Source organism: Lycorma delicatula, chromosome 7 (genome assembly GCF_047948215.1).
Source record: "Lycorma delicatula isolate Av1 chromosome 7, ASM4794821v1, whole genome shotgun sequence".
Lineage (NCBI taxonomy): Eukaryota > Metazoa > Arthropoda > Insecta > Hemiptera > Fulgoridae > Lycorma > Lycorma delicatula.
The window spans coordinates 32122275-32144818 of NC_134461.1; the positions used below are offsets into that span (position 1 = coordinate 32122275).

A 22544-nucleotide genomic window follows, 5' to 3' on the forward strand; every position below is an offset into this window, starting at 1 on the left:
CTGTTTGTTATGAAGGAAGATAACTTTGAAGACACTCAATATTTGTGTGTCTTCAAGGTTTCAGAAAGTAGATAAGAACTCTTATGCACTCTGCAAATCCTTGCTAAATAATCTGACTAAAAAGTGACACAAAATTTGGTCAAAATGAGGCTTGGAGGCATTGTTGTCTTCTCAGATGAAAACCAATTTTAACTATTTCTAGGTGCAGAGTCAGATGTACAAAGAGTGAAAACTTTTTTCCTGATTTTATTGCTCTGGCAGTTCAGGCCAGTGGTAAGCCCTGATGATGTGGTGTTCCATCACATCTGAGGGTCCAAGGAAGCTTTCTTTTGTTGAAGGGACTACAAATGGTGTAAAATTCTGCCAAACAATGGAGGAAGTCATGCTACTGTTGGTTAAAAAATTGCTTGGTGAAAATTTTATCTACCCACAAGACGAACGCCCCAAGTCACACCTCTCACTACACCAAGGGCTGATTTTCTAAGCTAGATGTTGAGATTCTTTGATGGCCAGCAAGGAGCTCAGATCTAAACTCCATTAAAGATATATCTAACATGATGGCTCAACATCTAGCCAAACAAAAGCCTAAGAAAAAACGTAGCAGAAGCTTATGAGGTCTGTTCAGAAAATAACCAACTTTATTTTTTTATCTTTATTATTAATTTTACATATTATTGATTCATGTCCCTTTCAAAGTACGCCCTCCTCTATTCACACACTTTTCCTGGTAGTGTTTCCACTTTGCGAAGCAGTCCTGGATAGCTTCATTTGAAATGACCTTTCATTTCAATGAGAGAGGATGAAAGAGTGCAACAAGATTAAGGAGATGACCCCATTAACTACTGAACTATGTACTGTGTGTAGATTACATAACTTTCTTATTTTGAATCATTAAAACTACTTTCCTTCAAAAGTTTGTGGCTTTTTAGGTCTGTCCTAAACTTTCTAGCAACATTTATACATACTACATTATATAAAATATATATTAATACTAGTATATACATTATTAATGTATAATTAATATAATCTATTATATCATATATATATATTTATAATTTTATATATATATATACATATATATATACACCTATGTACATTTTTGTTTTAATTTTAACAAATATGTTCACAAAAGTTTTTAAGGTACAACCCTTTTTTGCATTCCACATATTGAAAAGTAGATTTTTGTGTTTACCTCTTACTCTTATAATGATTACACTGCAAGTTTTTCTCTCTTTATAAAATGAGTTTATATCTATTTCATTAGAAAGACAGTTGATGTATATTATGCTGTAATCAACATATTCTGCTGACAGTTGGTGTGCGGAACTGATACTAGAAAACTATTGATATGACCAAATCTGAACTGTTCACTTCAGATTTTGATTCTTTCTTAATAAAAAAATAATAAATGGAAATAATCATTTTCATTTTATTATTATTTTTTAGATGTCCGGTTATCTGGACATTGGCACATTAAGAATATACTATCAACATATTTATAAGAGGAGATAGCTGCTTTTAGAAGAAGATTGCTGATAATTGTATAACTTAATGTTCACATTCAACAAGTTAAAAATACCTGTTTAATTCATACCATTCATTGTAATACAAAGTGTGGAGTATGATGGAAGATAAAAAATTTTACATGATTTTATGAATTTCTTGGAATGAATGAAAAATGATTTCTATTTGTGCACGTCTGATTATTCAAACTTGGAAAAACAACAACTATATATATTTTTTTTAATAAAACTTGCAGGATATATTGACAAATTGATTTACAATATACCTAAATAATTTAATTCATTTACCTCAAAATTTCCTCAGAGTATTTCATCTCTCTCCTAGTGAAAAAATAATAATGATGTGAAATAATAATAATAATTTCAGTTAATAATTATGACAATAAGTAGGGATAATTAAGTAAAAATTATGTAAATTGTTAATGTAAAGAAATATAATAAATAACCTCAAATAAGTACATAATGTAGTAACATTAAAATATACAGTATTATACAATAAATAATGACAATAATAAATACATTGTATACATTATAAACCAATATTTTAAATATCAAAATAAGGCGTAACACTTAATTTAAATATTTTAGAGTAGATTTATGCAGAAAAAAATTAATTATTGCAACCAAAATTGAATAAATTTTTCTTCAACTGAATTAAAGCATTGACAGTATGTTACTGGAACATTAAAAATAAAACCAGTTTCCTATGTAATTAAATGAAATATTTAAAATAAATTTATAAAATATTTCTTCTATGACCCTGAATTTTGATTATCTTCAATATCTTTTAAAGCATTCAAAACTAGTTCTTGCAACTGTGGAGGAAGAACATCAACAGTTAATTCTTCCGTTTCAGATGGTATGGCATTTGTCACTGTAATAACAAAAACAATTAAAATAACACAAAGTTTACTATAAATAATCATTTTTTATTCATTAAAAACAGTGGTCACACCCATTCACCAATTCCTATGTTTTCTTTTACTTCCATAAATTTTTGTTCTCTCAAAACTGTTGCTGACTTGAATATGAAATTACAATATATCCTAATCTGAAATCTGAACCTCTTGAATGGAATATTTACAAATTTTCAATAATTTTTTAAAATATAATTGCAGTTGTACCCTCAATGGGTATATCAATGAGGGACCCAGCAATATTTATAATGAGCAAAATAGTGAGTGCCTTTCTGTTGTGAATAATGATCTGGTTATGCAAGTAGATAAAAAGCTTAAAGGAAATCAATGTTTTTTAATTTCTTCATTATGTACAGAGTTCCCTAAAATTTCATGAATAATTCTAAATGAGACTGTAATACAAAACCTAGGCTATCATAAACTTTGGTCTTGTTGGGTGCTAAAAATATGACAGAGGATCACAGTACCAAGTGATTAGACTCTGCCAATCTTTTCTTAACTGATATGGAAAAGGTGATGATTTTTTGAGCCAAATAGTGACTAATGACCTGAATTTCTCACATTGTGCAGAATCCAATCAGCAGTCTATGGAATGGTGACACCCAACATCTTCAAAAAAACAGTAGTTCACTACTATTTCAACTTAAAAAATCATGTGTACTATCTTCAGAGATAAAAAAGGGGTTTTGTTGGTTGATTTCTTGTGACAGGTGAGACTATAAATGCTTCACTTCATTGTGATATTCTTAAAAAACTGCGCTGTGCAATCCGCATTCACTTAAACTTAATGGGGGAGAGGCATGCATGGGGTTTTGTTACTCATGACAATGCTCATTAACATGTTGTTGGTGAAGCTTGTCCGAATGAACAATTTGACTAAGGGCAATTTAAGCACTCATCTTACACCTTACAGTCCTGACTTAGTGCCCAATGACTACCACTCAAGTGATCCATTGTGGGTCAGTGCTATGACAATGATGCCTATTTGAAAAATGCTGAAACTGTGTTATCTTTTCTGGTGGTACTATTCTTTGAGGAAGGAATGAAAACTCTAATTACAAGATATGAAAAGTGCAATGCTGGAAATTATGTAGAAAATAAGTTTAAGGTAGGTGCTTCCATGTAATAATAAAATTGTTCTGTTGAAAGTTAAATGTATTTTTAATAATAAAATGGTACTTACATTCTCGATATGCCTTGTACATAACAGGCAAACCTATATTTATGGCATAGCATAAACAAGATGGATGAGGGATGAAAGTGGATTGGGAGTTAGGAACTGGATAATAGTGCCAATGAACAGGGATGAATCATAACTGAAGTCAGCAAAAACCCATGCTGAGTTGCATGGCAACTCAAAAAAATGGAATAATAATGAGTATTGATATGATGGAATCAGAAATGATTAGCTCTTATCACCATCTCCAAATATACTGCAATAATTATGTTCAGATTAATATTAAAAAAAGGGCTAAAAAGCTATGAGTAAAGCTATGAAAATAAATGATAATAGATTTAAAATTCACAATAATTAAAGGATGTTAAGAGACAGTGATGAGAATATAAATCAGGGCATTGAGATATGGAAGGCTGAATGGAGAGTGAACAAACAGAATAATTTGAGAATCATGCAAAAAATAAAAGTAACACTGAAATGTAAAAATTAATTCATTAATATTTATTACATTATTTATTTATATAGTAAAATGCTGTTGTTCAATAAGAGTTATTTATTTTTTTGAGTGATAGTAAGAAAAATTAATTTTTTAGCATTTTAAAGATGCCAAGTCTGACCAGGATTCAAACCTGGAGGAACCTTCTGAATGAAAGGCATTCTATAGATAAATATTATAGATATGACAGATTTTACCTGATAATGCTTAAAAGAGAGATGAAAATTAAAAAAAAAAAGACAATTCACTTCTCTTACCATTATCTACCGATAAGAGATTACTAAAATCAAAGATTATTTTGGTGGAAAAGATCTCTTCTTTAGTTTAGGTTTGATGTATGTCATTGGATGAACATCTCAAACAGTGAAATTAATCATGGTAATAACTCAAAATGGATAGCTTGTAGGAAATACTAAAGGGAAAATAAACCGAACAGTTGGGAATATAAAGCAAACAAATAAAATCTGGATAGCAAGAATGGCATTTAGAAAAGAAATTTATTGGCACAATAACATTGGAAACCCAGAAAGAAATGGAGAGAGCAAGTTGTAAAAGACATAAGTTGAAGAAAACACAGCAATTATTAAAAAAGGGATAGGCAAAAGTAAAGGATAAAAAATGAAAAACTAGTTCATACCACCTGATGAATATGACAGAAGAGCATGACAAATTTTTTTAGATATTTAAAATAATTTTACCTGAAACAGGTGAAAATACATGAAATATTATATTAAAAAAATTTTCAAAATAGTTAATATAAGCATTATAATAAGCTGACATTACAAATGTTTATTAATTGAGGCTCTATATAGTACTGTAGAAGGAAGATAAGGTTTCAACTAACGATAATATCAAGGTGGAAGAGAAGTACAGGAAGACAAAATAATTAATGAAAGATTGACTAGCATGAAGGTTGTAAGTGCGTGAAGAAATAAAGGCATGAATGCTGAGACTCATCAGATTCAGCAGAAACATTCATCATATACACAATTATGGAGTGATATGTATTTATATATAAAACAGATAATTCTTTTTTTAACACAAAATAATAATGGAGGTCATAAAAAAGTGAATCCATATTTAATATATTATTTACTTAAACTAAAGGTAAATAAAGTGTAATGATAATTACCAGTACTTGAAGTATCATCATCTGACTTTGAATGTTGATATTGCTTAAGATCATGATTTGTAGGAGATTGGTTTAAACTAGATACATTATTTGATGCACCATCTCTAATATCGTTTATACATAATTTTTCACTTATATTACAACAAATATTTTCTGAAACTGAAAAACAAGTTATAAAGGTTATAAACATATTTGTTATCAAAGAATATACCACACATAATTAAATATTTTTGCAAAAATAAAAGCTTTCATAATCATAGTTTAAAGACATGTCCAGTTGTTATTTACTGGAAACAATAACAAATAATGAAATTTAGATCTGATTAGACAAAAGAGAGTAAAAATATTCAGTCACCAAATTAATAACTAATTCAATATTATTATGAAAAAAATTTTATTCTATTGACATGATATAAAGAAAATTATTTTATTTGTAAAATATCTACTATCAATAAATAAAAACAGGTAGCTGCAACATTAGTGCATCTCTTTTGTTTTTTTGTTTAGCCTCCGGAACCACTGTAAGGTATTATTTCAGAGAATGAATGAGGATGATATGTATAAATGTAAATGAAGTGTAATCTGGTACAGTTTCAGGTCGATCATTCCTGAGAAGTATGGTTAATTGAAACCTGATCACCAAAGAACAGTGGTATCCACGATCTAGTGTTCAAATCCGTATAAAAGTAACTGTCTTTACTAAGATTTGAACCTTAGAACTCTTGATTTCAAGTGCTTGCATTAGTGCATCTAATTCACTTTCAAATACTCTTTTATATTTTTCACTAGTTGAAGTATGTAAGTGAAATATGTAGGACCACATAGGTTATTAAAAATATTGTGCAAGATAATTAAAAAAGTCCCCAGAACATGCTGAATAAAAATAATATTTCTGGGTTGCTGACTCAGTTACATTATATCTCATAATCAAAATCTTGATATCCATGAAAACTAACCATCTATGTGAATTTTTAGCTAGCCAAATTGATGAAAATTGCTTCGAATTAAATCAAAGCTGTAAGACAGATGATAAAGTTACCAACCTACCTCTAAATTCATCAGTTTTCTGCTGAGTTATTCAAGGCATATGAGGTGTGATGTAATAGTAACTATCTAGTCATTAGGTCTCAATTTCTTTAAATTTTACCAAAAGCATCAACAGAACTTACTGCACCATTCACATTATCACCTCACTTCTACAATTAGTTAGCAGAATTCTTTGAGCATCTCAAAATGATGTAAGCATAATCTTACTAGCAGGGGATGCAACTTTGAAGATTTCTTGCATAAAGGTAAAGAAGAATGTTTATCATTATAATGAATCATGCTTTGATTCTGATTGGTAATGATGTATCTGATTTTTTCCAGTAACAATTATGTTATGCATGTCTTCTACTTTATTGGACACTGAGAGAAATGATAAAGAACAGGTGCATTCAATTCATTTTGTTTTCTCAATTTATTGTCAGGGCATTTACTCTATGAAAGCATACTTTTCAGAAATTCATATAATTAATGCATTCTTTTATAGGCTAATCAAAAGTAAGAGAGAACACATGGACCAAAAAATTAGAGCAAAAAATAATATTTTATTTGTTTTGTCATAAATTAAATTTGTTAAGTTATGATAAAAAAATAACATTTTTTAACAGAATTTAATTTTGAGTAACTGATACAAAAAGTCAGTAGAAAATAAATACAAGTTTCAGAAATTCATCTTTAATTCAAAATAAAAATATGGAAAAAATTACAATAGTAAATAGAACAAAAATCGTCTTAATGTTAAATAATAACTCAAAATAAAAAAAATAGCATCTAAAACATTAAATCTGAAAGATTTGTGGGCAATAAAAGCTGAATAAAAATTAAATTTGTAAATTGTATGCATATAACTTTGCAAGTGGTTTTGTGTTAACAAGTTAAAAAATATTTTTGTCTGCTATTATATCTAATAGGAGACATTATCAACTTATATACACAAATGAATGGATGTCATTAATTTATAGTTACGTAAATAATAATGTTATGACTGTAGTTCAAAAATACTGACAAACATCCACTTCCTAATGTGAATACCAAATCATGAAATATTTGATGGTGTAGAGAAAAGTCTTAGAGAAATAGGTATGCTGAAACCATGAATAGCATAATTTTTATTAATGCCTTCTGAATTATTTTGTAGTTATTTTTTTAAATTTCATATCTTCATATGTTTACCTTAATATTATTTCATATCTATTTTTTATATTATAATTAATTGTGTAATCTATGATGTTGCTCTGATCAAGGTATTACTATGGTTTCCTTTGATCTATCCAGGTAAATAGTGAAGTAACCCACTGGGTTGGTCTAGTGGTGAACGTGTCTTCCCAAATCAGCTGATTTGGAAGTCGAGAGTTCCAGCGTTCAAGTCCTAGTAAAGTTAGTTATTTTTATACAGATCTGAATACTAGATCTTGGATACCGGTGTTCTTTGGTGGTTGGGTTTCAATTAACCACACATCTCAGGAATGGTCGAACTGAGAATGTACAAGACTACAGTTCATTTACACTCATACATATCATCCTCATTCATCCTCTGAAGTATTATCTAAACGGTAGTTACCGGAGGCTAAACAGGAAAAAGAAAAGAAGGTAAATAGTGAAGTAAATCCTTTTTTAACAAAGAAGTAGCATATTTATCCACTTCTGAAGTGATTCATAATGTATAATTGTGTGTCAGAATAAAATACTTACTTGTTTTTTAGATGCTGGCTGACAATGATTTGTAAGAAATGCAAATACAAGAAATACTGTATGATATTATGTGATCATCTTCTACCATAAGCACCTGAAGTTTATCATGTAATTTAAATGTTTCCCAACTAAATGTATGGTGAAAATTATGAGAACAATCGTACCCAATCCATATTACATATGTACATGCCATACTACTGCCAGATTGTAGTAAATGAATAAAAATTCTGTCAATGGTTAATTAGAAAATATGCATGCAATACCAATTTTCTAAGTTCATATACCTGTTCCTGATGAACTGTGTTTTCAGATAAATGAACTTTTCAGTTTTAGAAATCCACTTGCTTCGCTAAAGGAAAACCTGTATGATATGGCCCATTTTTACATACTGATTGTTTGATATGTGGTGCAGTTTTCTTGGTGACAATTCATTGTTCCTTTTTTTTTTTACTAAACAGTATTTCAGGAGTAGAATAACTATGTTTCTTGAAAATTAGTCTAATTGAACTCTTTGAAGATAATCCAACTGAAGATGTACTATAGGAATGGTTATACATGATGGTGTACCAACTCACTTCTCTTCTAATGTTACAAATTGCTTATGTAATAAATATAACAGATGGATTATTCAAAATAGACCAGTAGAATGGTGATCACAATGTCCCAATCTCATACCCAAACTACTCATACCATCAAACTACTTATTTCTTTTAGGTATTTGATAAAGTCGATGGTTTATTCTATATGCATTGGCACATAAGAACTGTAAAGAAATCACATCACAGAAGCTGCAGCAGCAATTAAGAACACTCGTGATGCTATGAGAGATTCTTGAGAAGTGGATTCATCAAACTAAATTCAACAAAATGGTGGCCATACTGAACAACCAACTATTTTGAATGTATGTTCGCATTTCAATATCATAAATCCTAAGTATTTCAATAATAAATCATCCTAAGATTGCAATTATTAAAGCATTTTTTCATTTTTTCAAATATAGTTTTTATTTCATTCTATGTATTTTGAGATCAATAGTTAAATTTAATTTTGACAATTTTTTTTTGCATTATGAAAAGGATTTTTACTCTGTTTAAATGTATAAATATCTTTTTACTACAATTTGTTTTCAATTAGTCAAATATTTCGAGCTTTGCAAACGTTTTCTTGAAAATTACTAAAGATACAGTTCTGGGATGTATTTTATTCAATTTTCCAGATTATAAAACTTGTAAAACCTTCAAATTTTTCCCTTAATTACAGTTGCAAAGAATTTTAAGTATGGCTTCATTTTATCTCTGGAGCAGAAGTAAGGGTAAAATATTCTGTTGGCTGTAACTCGAAAAAAGCATGCGTTCTAGACATATGCTTAAAGTAACATTTTTCTTATATTAATGTCGCAAATCAGCTAAGTATTTCCATGTAACTGAATGGAAATACTGTTTTGAATTATATAAAACAAATAAATTACATTGCACATAACACAGATATGGCACGTGACTTCAGATGGATGTATAAATACAACTAACTGCGTTTTGATATATATATGTATATAAATACAGTGAACTTACTATTGTTATCATCAGTATTGCTAATGTTACTATCAGAATTATCATCAATATTATTATTCTGATGTAACTGGAAATCTTTATCAACATTTGAACCAGAATATCCATTTAATAATATCTGTGATGGGTATACTGGCATTCCATTTTGTACATTGGCAAGCCGCTGTTCAAGATCATATAATCGGTTAGCTAATATCCTAAAACATTAGAACAATTTGTTTTAAAATTAACAGTAAATTATTAACAAAATAATAATAATTATGTAATGAAACTTCTCTAAGTCAGCACCATTTCCTTTGAATGGTTGATTTATTGTTTTAATGTTTACATACTTTTAACTGAACCAAAACGATTTTAAAGTTTGATAAATATAAATATTCAATTAGTAGACATTTCATTATTTAATATTTCAATAATTTACTTAAATATTCAATAAATTTTAGGTATTTAGTAAATTGAATCCCTTAAAAATTTATGGTTTCTTAATATATTTAGTAAAAGTTATTTCTATCACACATAAGGGTTACTTATCCCTAGTTTAATCATTTATTGATTAATAAATAAGTTTAATAACTCATTTTCAACATGATTAAACTAGATGGAAAAAATTCAATCCATATAATATCATCCAAACCGAATTATATAGATTATGATATTGAATTAAATGAATTTAACTGAATAAAATTTATAGCAATTGAAAATAATTATAATTAAACAATGTACTCTTATATTATTATGTAAAGAGGAAGAGGGTTTTTGTTTGTTGGGGATAAACAAAAAAAACTACTCAATTAATTGCAACCAAATTTTTACCCATGTTTCTTGGCATAATTGAGAACATTTTTACATATATATCATCTCAAAAAAAAGTATATATATATATATATATATATATATGTATGTAGTAGTGGAGATTTGCTAGTTAAAGCACAAACTTTAATGAATTGAATTAATGAATGATTTGAATCAATCGAATGAATATTACAAAAATAATAGAATGAAATTTACTTAAAATAATCTTATATATATAAATGAATATTTGTTTGTCTGTTTGTCCTGTATGTGTTCCTATATCATTCATCTGACTGTGATGAAACTTTGGTGAGTTGTTGTGCGCACGCCCGTGAGTATAATTTAAAATAATCAATAACGTAATGAAATACTGACTTGTTTGATTTCTTTTGATGAGAGAGTGCTAATGATTTATCTTGTAATGCTTCTAATAATGCAAGGCAAAGTGAACGCAGATCTGCAAGTGTAGCTTCAGTATTAGGTAGCTGACTTGGAGTACCATTCTCTAGTAGCTGCTGAACTAGAAACATTAAATAAAATAAACAACTTACAGCACGAAAAATTGTTACATTAGAAAATCCTTGCATAAGTGTTTGACTAACTTTTTAATAATTAAAATAATTATTAAAATGGTTGCTGTATTCAGTTGTTGAATTGAAAAAAGTTAGTAAACCTTTATATAGAATAAAATGTTAGTTGGAATCCACAAAATTTAAGTGGTCTATTAACAGAGTAATGAGTCTGTTTCCGTAAGGAAAAATATTACAACACTGCAGGTTCACTTTCACGTGATGTTTAGTTAAACATATTTTTGTACGAACAGTATGAGTTTCAACACACTAGCATCACCAGGGTATTAATGCATGTTTTGGTGAAGCAATTTTCTGAGACTAAGTCTTGTGTCAAATTTGCTTTGAAACATGGTTGGGAACAGTGCTTCATCATGAAAAAACTTTTTTCATGGATCAAGTAGTTTAAAAGGGCTTGATTAGTGTGATGCATGAAGAGGGAACAGGATGCCTGTCAACCTCTACCACGGACGACAAGATTCAACAAGCTTGAGAGAGGTTCTGATGAATAGGTGAGTTACCATCAGTGCGGTAGCGTCTTCTTTAAACATCATTAATGGCTCTGCTCATCAAATCATCCACGATGAGCTCAGCTTCTGTAAAGTCTGTGTGCAGTGGGTATCAAGACAACTTACTGTAGAACACAAGCTCAAATTATTTTCCACATACTTAAGAGATATTTATTAGACCTGCATGTCTAGTAAATGGTGAATATTATTTTATCCTATTGCAGCATCTCGGCAATGAAATTAAGAAAAAACAACTGCATTTGGCAAAAAAAAGTTCTTTCTATCAAGAAAATGCTCCAGCTCACACTTCAGTTATTGCAATGCCAAAAATCAATGAATTACAGTTCAAACTGCTCCAACACCCTCCACATTCACCTGATCTGGCTCCCAGTGACACTCACTTGTTTCCTAACCAAAAAAAATGGCTTGGAGGACAGAGATTTTCAACCAATAACGAATGCCGCCGTAGATTATTATTTTAAGGAGTAGGATAAATCGATGTACCAAACTAGCATTAAATGCTCTTATGGAACACTCACTAAGTGTATAGACCTTAATAGTGACTATATTGAAAAATAAATCAAAATGTATTCACAAAAATTCAGTCCCAGAACGTTTCACCCCATCCTCATATATTAAGAATTATTTAATTAAATTACTAAGTGTTGATATTAACTGAAACTAAGATAGCAAAATTCTTAGCGATTGCTTAGTATTCCTATAATTAAACCATCAAACATAAAGCAAATGATACAAAAAAAATCAAATTTAAAAAAAGGATAATACTGAAATGTTAAATCAATTTATTACCTTGTTTATGTGAGACAACCATTCCAGATGAATTACAATTGTTAGTACCTAGACGAACACTTCCTTTATTACGTTTCTTATCCAGCATGCTCTATTGTTAGTATTCACAACAAATAAATACCAACGATCATATTAAAAGCACTAATAATTATTAAAAGCCAATAATTGTAATAATAACACTAAAATAATATTAAGCAGCAAACAAAATATTATTTATCTGAATTGAATTAGCAGTTAGGTGAAAGATTAGTAATAATAATAGGGTGTCCAAAAATCATGCAACCTAGAATTGAAAATATATTTCTTCAAAGCAGGGATATGTAGAGAAATTATTCTTGTTATGGTGTCCAAAACACTGAATTTTTTTCTTGAAATGCCATAAGTTATTTGAGAAGTGTTTGTTAAATAGAAGTGAAAAATGAGTTTTTCACTAGAACAACAGATTTTTATTTTAGAAAATTATCTTGGAAGAGATTCCTATATGCTGACGAAATAATTATTTTTCAGTATAATCCCTTACACTCATATATAGAATAAATCAATTATTTTCATAAAAATGAAGGGATAGGAGATAATCCTATAATGATAATTTTTCATTGTTTTTTTTAAATTTCTGGTAAGAATATGAAATTGAAATTTATGTGTACTAAAAATGTAATAAAAAAGCAACTGCTGGAGTTTACTGGAATACCAATGTGTAAACCATCTCCTCAAATCAAAATTCTTAAACAACAGATTTCAGAGAAATATGATACCTAAAATAAAAAACCTACAAAATCAGTGCTGTTCAAGAAATTAAAGAGTCAAATAAAAGAGAGTTAACTGCTGCAAGTGGTTTTAATCATTTATTAGAAGTAAATGTACAGTGTTATTGTTTAATTTAGTGATGAAGCATGTATCATTCTAAGCAAATACATTAATACACAGAATAACCAAATTTGAAGCAATATAAATCCATGGTGTTCCAAAATTCACTTTCACATACTGAAAAGAATCAATGCTTAGCTTTTCATTTCATAAATGAAGATAATTAATTATATTACTAATTTTTTTTAAACAATACTGTAATTGTATTCCAAGATAAAGTAATTAAATTAATTTCTATCTAATAGCTGAAGATATGTATAACAAGACTGATGCAGCAAATACAACTGAATCCAAGAAGATTTTGGTGACCATCTAATTTTAAAAGGATTATGGCCCCAAGTTTATCACCACATGTTTTTTCTTTAGGGGCTTTTATAAAATGCACCTAGAGTTGCTGCAGCGGGCAAATACACCTAGAGTTGCTTCTTTAGTACACCACTAAAGAAATGAATATCAACATAAAAATGAAACTGAAAAAATTACAGAAGCTGTATTAGGAAGTATACAAACACACAATTAAAAGTACATCTAGATGCAGCTGGTGTGCATTTTTACAACTCTGTTTAAATACTTTTAATATAATCTGTTTTCGAATTAAATACATGCTTTATTATTTTTTGGGTTGCATGACTTTAAGACGAAGTGGTATTTAAATAACAAACATATTATTAATAATTTTTAGTATAATTACAACTGTACAAAAACATCTATAAATAAACACCTGCATTAATCACCTTAACTTAGCCTAATTTTCATACAACATTTTTACTGTTAAGTAAAACAAATTTTTTTAAAAATTACTTTTAAATGAAGTCAGTCTGCAAACATTCATCTCATCTGGTGAATGACTTTATATCCAATTCTCTGGAAGGTTTATAAGTTGGAGAGGGTCTGCTCCCCTCCATAGGTAAAATGTTAAGAATTAAAAAATTTAACGAGCTATGTTTATGAGTTATACATACATATAACATACATGATTTCCACATATGCCGAGTAGGCTGTGACTAAGAGCACCATAAATTTCATTGGTGTCAAATTTTTTATGAAATTTTATATGTTCATTTCACATAATTATTATTCATTAGATTATACGATCAAAACGTTTAGAGATAGTTCTGTAATACACCAACAGATAGCAGCACAAGGCTGCATGCACAATCACAGGGTGCACCGATTTTTTTTTGTGTGCCAAGAGAAATTGCACTGTGTACATCAGCAACTGCGCAGCTCATGCTATTATGACTGTGCATTATGACTTTCGTGATTTAAACATGAATAGCAAGGTTGAACAGAGTGAACATAGAATTTTTTAAGAAACTCAGCAAATCTGCGACTGAGGCATTGCACACATGATGCAGCAAGTTTACGGTGATGCTGTCATGAGTTATGCAAGGTGTTCTGAATGACATGGGTGCTTCAAAAAACAGCAGAACATTGCTGGAAGATGAAAGATCAAGAAGACCTTCAACAAGGTCAACACCGGAAAATATCAAAACCTTTCAGCAACTTGTACATGAGAATCATCAAAAAACAATCCACAACATTGCCTCCATTGTCAATGTATCATATGAAACAGTCCAGACAATCCTGACGTGTGATCTGAACATATGCCTTGTGGCTGCCAAATTCATTCCCAGACTGCTGACCCTGAAGCAGAAGGAATACTGTGTTGAATTCTGCCATGAACTCCGTTAGTGTGTTGTAGGTGACTTATCCTTCATGTTGAGGATCGTTCTGGTGATGAAACTTGGGTGTATGGGTATGACCCTGAGACGAAGCAATAGTCTTCTCAGTGGAAGATATCATCATCTCCACTACTGAAAAGGATGAGGCTGGTCTGTAGTTCAAATAAGTGCATGCTCATTATCTTTTTTGACATTTGCGGCATTGTGCATTGAGAATTCATCAATAGTGAATTCTACTGCCAAGTTTTAACATGGCTAAGGGAGGACATTTGGTGAAAGCAAGCAGAGTTGTGGCATGCAAAAAACTGGATGCTCCATGATGACAATGCACCCTGTCACCATTCTCTCCCCGCAATGGAAGTGGTTTTTCACAAGACACAACATGATCTCACTTCAGCACATGCTGTAATCTCCAGATTTGGCTCCTGAGGATTTTACCCTCTTTCCACAGTTGAAAATCCAACTTAAAGGGTGCTGTTTTGACACCAGTGCGAAGATCCAGAGAACAACAGAAGGTACTTGCCATGCTTTGGGAAATGGATTTCCAGGCACATTCCAAAAGAGGAAAGTATGCTGGGATTGCTGTATTGTTGTGCAAGGGGTAAACTTTGATGGTGACAGTGTGTGCATCTAGATAAATAAAGCAGTTTCTTGTCGAGCTAGTTGTGAAACATTTTAATAGCCTCTTGTATTTAACTTATATTTCATTTGTTCTTAAAATATAAAATTATTCAAAAAAAGGGAAATGGTGGTAATACATAAACTAATTTTATATAAAAATGTCAGTATAATACGTAAATTAAAAAAAATCTGATGTGGACAACACATGAGTTCCTTGTACGCCTATTAAATTATATATCCACATTTTTTTAAAATGAAAAGTACATAAAATTTGATTTCATTAATAACTTTGATATTTTTTCATAATTTTTTTTTTTTTGTTTTAGTGAATTATTGTGAATTTTTTTTACAATCAGAGGTTAATAATTAATTGATAAATCAATATATTTAAATTAAAAAAAAAAAAAAGATGGAGATGAAGTCTGATTGAACCGATGTGCCCCCTTGTAAGATCCAAATATTTCATTAATTAAAATTTTATTCGGCTATAACTCTGGAACTAATTAAAATAAATACAGAGTGATTCAAAGAAACGGGAAATTTTGAATGTTGTGTTGGTAGGCATGGGCGATTGGTACCACTTGATAAGTGGCGCCAGCCTCTCTTACCTAACTTGCCATTTAGTTGTCATGGATCCTTGGAGTGGTGCGCAACGTGCATTTGCTATCAAAGCGTTTTACAAAAAACAATGACAGTGTGGAGGGAGCGTGTAGAGAATTTCGCTGTCATTTTAATCTGGGACGGCATGACCATGTTCAATCAGCAGATTCAATTAAAACATGGATATCTAATTTTGAGGAAACTGGTTCGGCAATGAAAAAGAAATCTTCAGGCCGTGAGCAAACCGTTCGTACACCACAGAATGTTCAAGCTTTACAAGATGCTGTCCACATCTTGGACAATCCGTCGTCTCTCAGCATCTTTACAATTGCATAGTTCAAGTGTTCAAAGAATGTTAGTGAAGGACTTGCAATTCCATCCATACAAGTTGCAGATCGTCCAGGAACTGAAACCGAACGATGCAGTTGTGCGAGCACAATTCTGTAATGTAATGCTTCAGAAGATAAATGATAACGAAGAGTTTGTTCACGAACTGTGGATGTCAGACGAAGCGCATTTCCACCCCAGTGGATTTGTTAACAAGCAAAATTTCAGATACTGAGCACAAGAAAATCCTACGCAGCTACACCAGCGTCCATTGCACAGCCAGAAAGTGACCATGTGGTATGCTATGTCATCTTGCGGTGTTATAGGCCCTTATTTTTTTGAGGATGACAACGGTCTTGCGATTACAGTGACGTCGGCTCGTTACGTAGCCGTGCTTGAAACCTTTGTTGTGGAACAACAAAAGAGATTTCCACCAATTCTTAACACAGCCTGGTTTCAACAAGATGGAGCAACGTCACATACTGCACGAATATCGATGGCAGCTGTACGCCGATTGTTTGGACTACGTGTCATTTCACGAAACGGTGACATTAGATGGCCTCCCAGATCGCCTGATCTCTCAGCTTGCGATTACTTTTTGTGGGGGTTACCTTAAAAGCAAAATGTTCCGCAGTAGACCTGCTACAATGGAAGAACTGAAGGCAAAAATCCAAGAAGCAATTGCGCAAATTCCAGTTGAGATGTTACGTCAAACCATGAACAATTTAACAAAGAGACTTCGTGAGTGTTTACGTAGAAGAGGAGGTCACCTGGAAGATATCATCTTTAAAAAATAAACTAAAATGTATGTATCCTAAAATGCCAACATTCGTACAATTACATGAAATAAAATTCATTTTCTAAAAAAAATTTTTTTTTTTTTTTTGAGAAAAAAATTACCTTTTTTTGGTAAAATTAGCATATTTATTAATATAAATTCTGTTTTAAATATTAGCTTCAAAATCTGAATTTAAAACTTTTTTCCCCAAAAAAATCATTTTTATCAATAAAATGGGTAACAGTACCTAATAATGATAGTAAATACTGACAATGGTTAAAACACCTCATTAATACAGAATTTTATTCAATTTCTAACCCAATTAGAATGGTAGATTAAGATTATCATTCAGAAATGTTATTTTGAAATCTTTCTGCACATTCTTTAAAGATAAATTAGGATGTGTATATGCAAGTATGCATGCACATTAGATCACTTTTAACAGTATTAGAAAATTCTACATTAGCAATCATTCACTGAATAGAGTGTAGCTATTTAACATGGACATCTTAATTTAACTAAAGGCGACCTTGCTCTACAGCCTCACCCTGGCGACCTTATAAGTTGAAAACTTATTGGCATTAATGTCCCTTATATAAAAGTAATCTGATCAAGTTTGGTCAAAATCGGTCCGGTAGTTCTGGAGATATAAGGTGATTTAGAGGTCAACTGAACACACACACATACATATGAACATTAACATCCAGAAAATTTCCATCTGGTTTTTTGGGCTTCTTAGGTGTTAAAACATCAAGATCTGATGAAAACCGCATATGCAAAAATTGGACTGATTACAATACTTTCCCTTCTAGAGCTATAGCTGTGCTGTAGCGCTATCTAGACGGGAAAGTAAAAATCATTATATCACATTAAAGAAAATTAAAATAATAGTTATTAAAAATATTGTGAAATTTATTAACATACACTGTTTAGAACAATATATTTAACTCTTCATATATAATATCCTAAATAATTAAACATATTTTTTTGCCATAACAAAATAAACAGAATTGACTTGGGAAAACATAATTATTAAATAATCATAACAAATTAACCAAATAAAAGTAAAACTTTTAAAAACAAATAAAAATAAAAGTCAATTTACCCGGGTCAATATATTAACTTGAATTTGATCAGTATGATCTGAAAGGAGTCGATTAGGTTCAGCACAAGGGTAATAACTAGTATCCATTTGCTGTTAAAAAAAAATATATAAAAAAAAAGAAGGTAAGAAAAGTAATGAACAAAATGTTTAAATAAATTATAATAAAGTAATAGTATGTAGTCTAAAAAATTAATAGATAAAAGATATATAAAAATTATAGGTCTGAAAAAATAATTTAAAAATAAAAAAATAAATGCCTTAAGGAATAAGAATGAGGAAGTTTTGAACAAGGCAATAATTACTATTTATATAAAGTAAAAAGAAATATTAAAATTCTAGCGCTGAATAAGCAATAAAAATAAAGTATAACCTGATTATTCAGATTCAGTTCTTCCAGACTGCTTTGATACATAGATATTTTAAAAACAAATTTACTTTTTACAAAACTTCTGAATCCCGATCTCTTTGGTAATATAGTTCAATTTTTTTAATATTTAGTGGTAAAATTATGAGATAAACACAATAAAAAGGATTTCATTTATTAATCCTTTTCAAAACCAAATGGGATTTGAGAAGGCTAGTCCAACTATAGATGCTATCTTTCCAGAAAAGCAGTTGATTGAAAAATGAAAAGAATATAATCTAGAGACTCATAATGTGTTTACTGATTTTCAAAAAGGATTTGAGAGGCTAGATAGATTTAAATTATGGAATATATTAATCAAAAGAAGATGCCCTTTCCATCTTGTTAATTCTATTAAAAGTTTGTACAAAGGCATTTCTTTATAACTGACACAGGCAGGGAATTGATCACAGAAGTGGGGATAAACAAAAGTATTAAACAGGGTTACTGTATGTGACGAGGGACACAAACACGCATATACTTATTACAGCACAACTCACGACTGAAGAGTTGCATCAATGTGCCGCTTGGACTAGAAGTAGCTTATAGACCAAGGTCAAAGATGGTGTGCCTACACAAGCTGCAGGGTTGCCACATCTTGTAAAGAAAAATCAGTCTCATTACTTTATTGTCGCACCTCGTATATATAGACAATTAATAAAACATTAAAAAATAAAATAAAGAAGAAAAGTCAGTAAAATTATATATGACTATGATAGTATTTGTTCTTCTATATGGGACTAAAGACATAGGGTCGTTTAAACAGAAATCAGGATCAAATGCAGAGTTGCTGAAATGAAGTTTTAAGGGCAGTAAAAAAGCCCTCAGTTTTGTGGGCTGCTGTTTGCTAGATAAGATAAGGAATTAAGATATAAGGCAGGATTTACAAATTATAGACTGTCAGATAAAATGAAGAATTATAAAATTGCTTTGTGTAATCAATTGGAATATATGGAAGAAAGTAGGTTGACTCAATTATCAGTGAGACATCAACCATGAAGTCACATAAATAAATGTGGGTCACCCAAGGAAAATATGATTCCTAGAATACGCAGAGTTGCCCAAGACAATTAGGGAAGAAGAATATTTTAAAACCAAAAAAATCTAGATTTTTTTTGTACTTTACTTATCAGTAAATTAAACATTATAGATTACAGATTCATCAACTAGAAACTTATTTTTATACTTGACTGCAAGCATTGAAACCACACAGCATATTGAGATCATTAAATTTTTTTCATTAAAGGTGACTGTAATGTGTGGTTATACCCATGCAAAATACTTCCTAGTATTTTCCTTCTTTTTTTTTTTTAGACAAAGTTGATCTTATTATAAGTAAAATTTGAATTTACTGATGAATTAACAAAAATTTCAAATAACAATTTCAATTTTTATTTTTCAACTTAAAATTTCAGTATTTTTGCAAAGTACTGAAGTTTTGATTAACCTTCTTAGTGTTGGTCATGTATGATCAGAAACTTCCTACATCCCACCTGGTTTTCTCCCAACTTTAAGATTAGGTTTGAATAGACATAACTTTAAACTTGTCTTTTTTTAAAGAAACAAAAAATTTCTCTTTAAAGAATATTAAACATAAAATAATCCTTTTAAATTATTTAAAAAAGTAGATAATATTGATATTAAATTGTTTTTTCTATAAATTACAAAAATAGTAAAAAGTTTGCTAATAGAATGTATATTCTCCTGTACTTTATTATATAAATAAAAAGAAAGAATGATTTCTTATTACTAAAAACATCTGTAATTTATATTATGAAGTAGAAACAAATGAAAATATTCTGATGATAAGTCATACAATGCTAATTCGAATTGCATTGCTTTACTACACAACAAAAAAATTAAACGAAATAAACTGTAAACATAACGTAAAAATTATTAAGGAAACTGTATCTGGATGAAACCAGAATGGATAGTTCCAATTCGTAAAACAGATTGGATAATGGAACTCCTCATAATCAGTGCTAAGTCTCCAGTAAATCAAATTGTGGTACTAAGAATGTAATTAATTAATAATGTTTAATTAAAGATTTTAACTTTGAGCAAATAAATTATAAAAGCAGTTTTTTACCTTAAAACTTAAAACCATCTTTTCTATTTCATGAGCTACAAATAGTCCAGTGTTTGACAGTAAAAATAGAGTATTATCTCAGAATTCTTTCAGACAACATCAATTTTCATGAAAATTTGTAATTAAGCTTATCTAACCCTCTGCTTCAAAAGTAATATGTTCTTGATGTGTGCTTTTTGTTTCTGGGGGTGAAACTATCCTTTTTAAAAAAATTCAACATTTCACAGATTAAAATCATGTTTAAATATATAGAATAAAAACATTCTTTTATGTGCAGTACATAATTTATGATTTTTTTACATGTTTCAACTCTTAGAAACCACCACCTCTTATGGTAAAATAAAAAAAAATAGTTTTCAACAGTTTGGAATGTTTTATGGTGCGTTTATAATGAATTAAAATAAAATACCTTTACTGTTTGTAATATAATTTATGATTTATTGTAATGTTTCAACCCTTAATAACCACCCCTTATGGAAAAAATTGTTAAAATTATAGAAGTATTTTGTAGCTCAAAATCACTTAAATGTGTAAAATAAACAAAATCTGGTTCAACATAAAAAAAAAAAAATCAACTTGGTTTCTAAATACATGGCAATGTTTCATATGATTTTTTTCAGCCACTACTTCGTAGTGGTGTTGCTGGTTATGCTGTGGTTAATGGTATCTGATTTAAGTGCTAAGTAAATCTCATTAATATGGAGTCAAGTCAATTGTATTATGTTTGTTCAACTAATATCTCACTTTTATCAAATTAGGTATATCAAACAACTCCATCTTGTTTAAAAATGTTCAGTTTATAGATTTCATGGGTCATGTATAAAATTTAAAATTTTGGTAAATATATTTTTAACTGTATTCATTTTTCATAACAGGATTTTTTTGCATATTCTTTATAACAATGAATGTGCAACTGGCCTACACAGTACTTATAGATCAACTGAACAGCTAACAGTGCTAATCTGATCATGTACTCTTGTTAATAAACCTTTTCTGCATGTCCATTAGGACCCACAATCTTTAGTACATATAAAAATTAATAGATTTTTTAATGCGTTATCATTATAACAGTATTTGTTATATGGACTTTTAAGCAGAAATAATAATACTATATATAATATAGAAATTGTTATTCAAATTTTGAAATTAACTTCTTAATGATTTATCTATTTTACATATAGTTAATTCAATTTTATTATAGCACATTATTTACAATGGAATATTAAACAAAGCCATAAATGTTATTTAATATCACAATATTGAAAAATTTGTACAACTAATTAATGTTTATCATTGTTTACTAGTACTTGAAGGCTGGAACTCTGAACTTCCAAATCAGCTGATTTGGGAAGATGCGTTCACCACTACTAGACCAACCCAATGTGCATTTTGTAGAAAGTTTAATTGTGATCCTTCAAGCGACAAAATAATATTCATTCATTGATGGCATAATTAGTTTGAAAGAACTGGATATCTGGGTAAAGGGAAGAGTATAGGACGATGACCAAGGGTGTCTGAAAAAATTCTGAATGCATTACTAAGAATTTCTGGTAAAGTCCTACAAATATCTGTTAGAAAGGCCAGCCAAGAACCAGCAATGGCAGTGATGACAATGAGAAATGTTTTAAGGAATATGCGTACATACCATTTACAGATTTTAAAAGCACTGAAGCCTAACGAATACCCTGTCATATAAACTTCACAATAAAAATGTCAGTATGAAAATGAATTTCTTGATTATATTGTGTTTAATGATGAGTCAACATTTCATCTTCATGGAAAAGTTAATACACTTAATGATCGCATATGGGCATCAGAAAATTCCCATAACTCTTACAATACG

General features: G+C 29.8%; 1 protein-coding gene across 5 annotated transcripts in view; it reads right to left on the reverse strand.

Moving 5' to 3' along the window:
* Window positions 1–1957: 1957 nt before the first annotated feature.
* LOC142327939 (coiled-coil domain-containing protein 149) overlaps window positions 1958–22544 on the reverse strand; it is a 44682-nt gene continuing 24095 nt past the window's right edge. Inside the window, exons 5-10 of one of the 5 annotated variants that reach the window (XM_075371334.1) lie at window positions 18210–18299; window positions 12227–12317; window positions 10714–10858; window positions 9550–9743; window positions 5246–5404; window positions 1958–2397 (exon numbers count right to left, since the gene is read on the reverse strand). In XM_075371334.1, the coding sequence (XP_075227449.1) occupies window positions 2276–2397; window positions 5246–5404; window positions 9550–9743; window positions 10714–10858; window positions 12227–12317; window positions 18210–18299 (801 nt within the window). In that variant the 3' untranslated portion in view covers window positions 1958–2275. The remainder of the gene's footprint in view (window positions 2398–5245; window positions 5405–9549; window positions 9744–10713; window positions 10859–12226; window positions 12318–18209; window positions 18300–22544) is intronic. The other 4 variants (XM_075371331.1, XM_075371333.1, XM_075371332.1 and 1 more) reach the window with 4 other exon arrangements.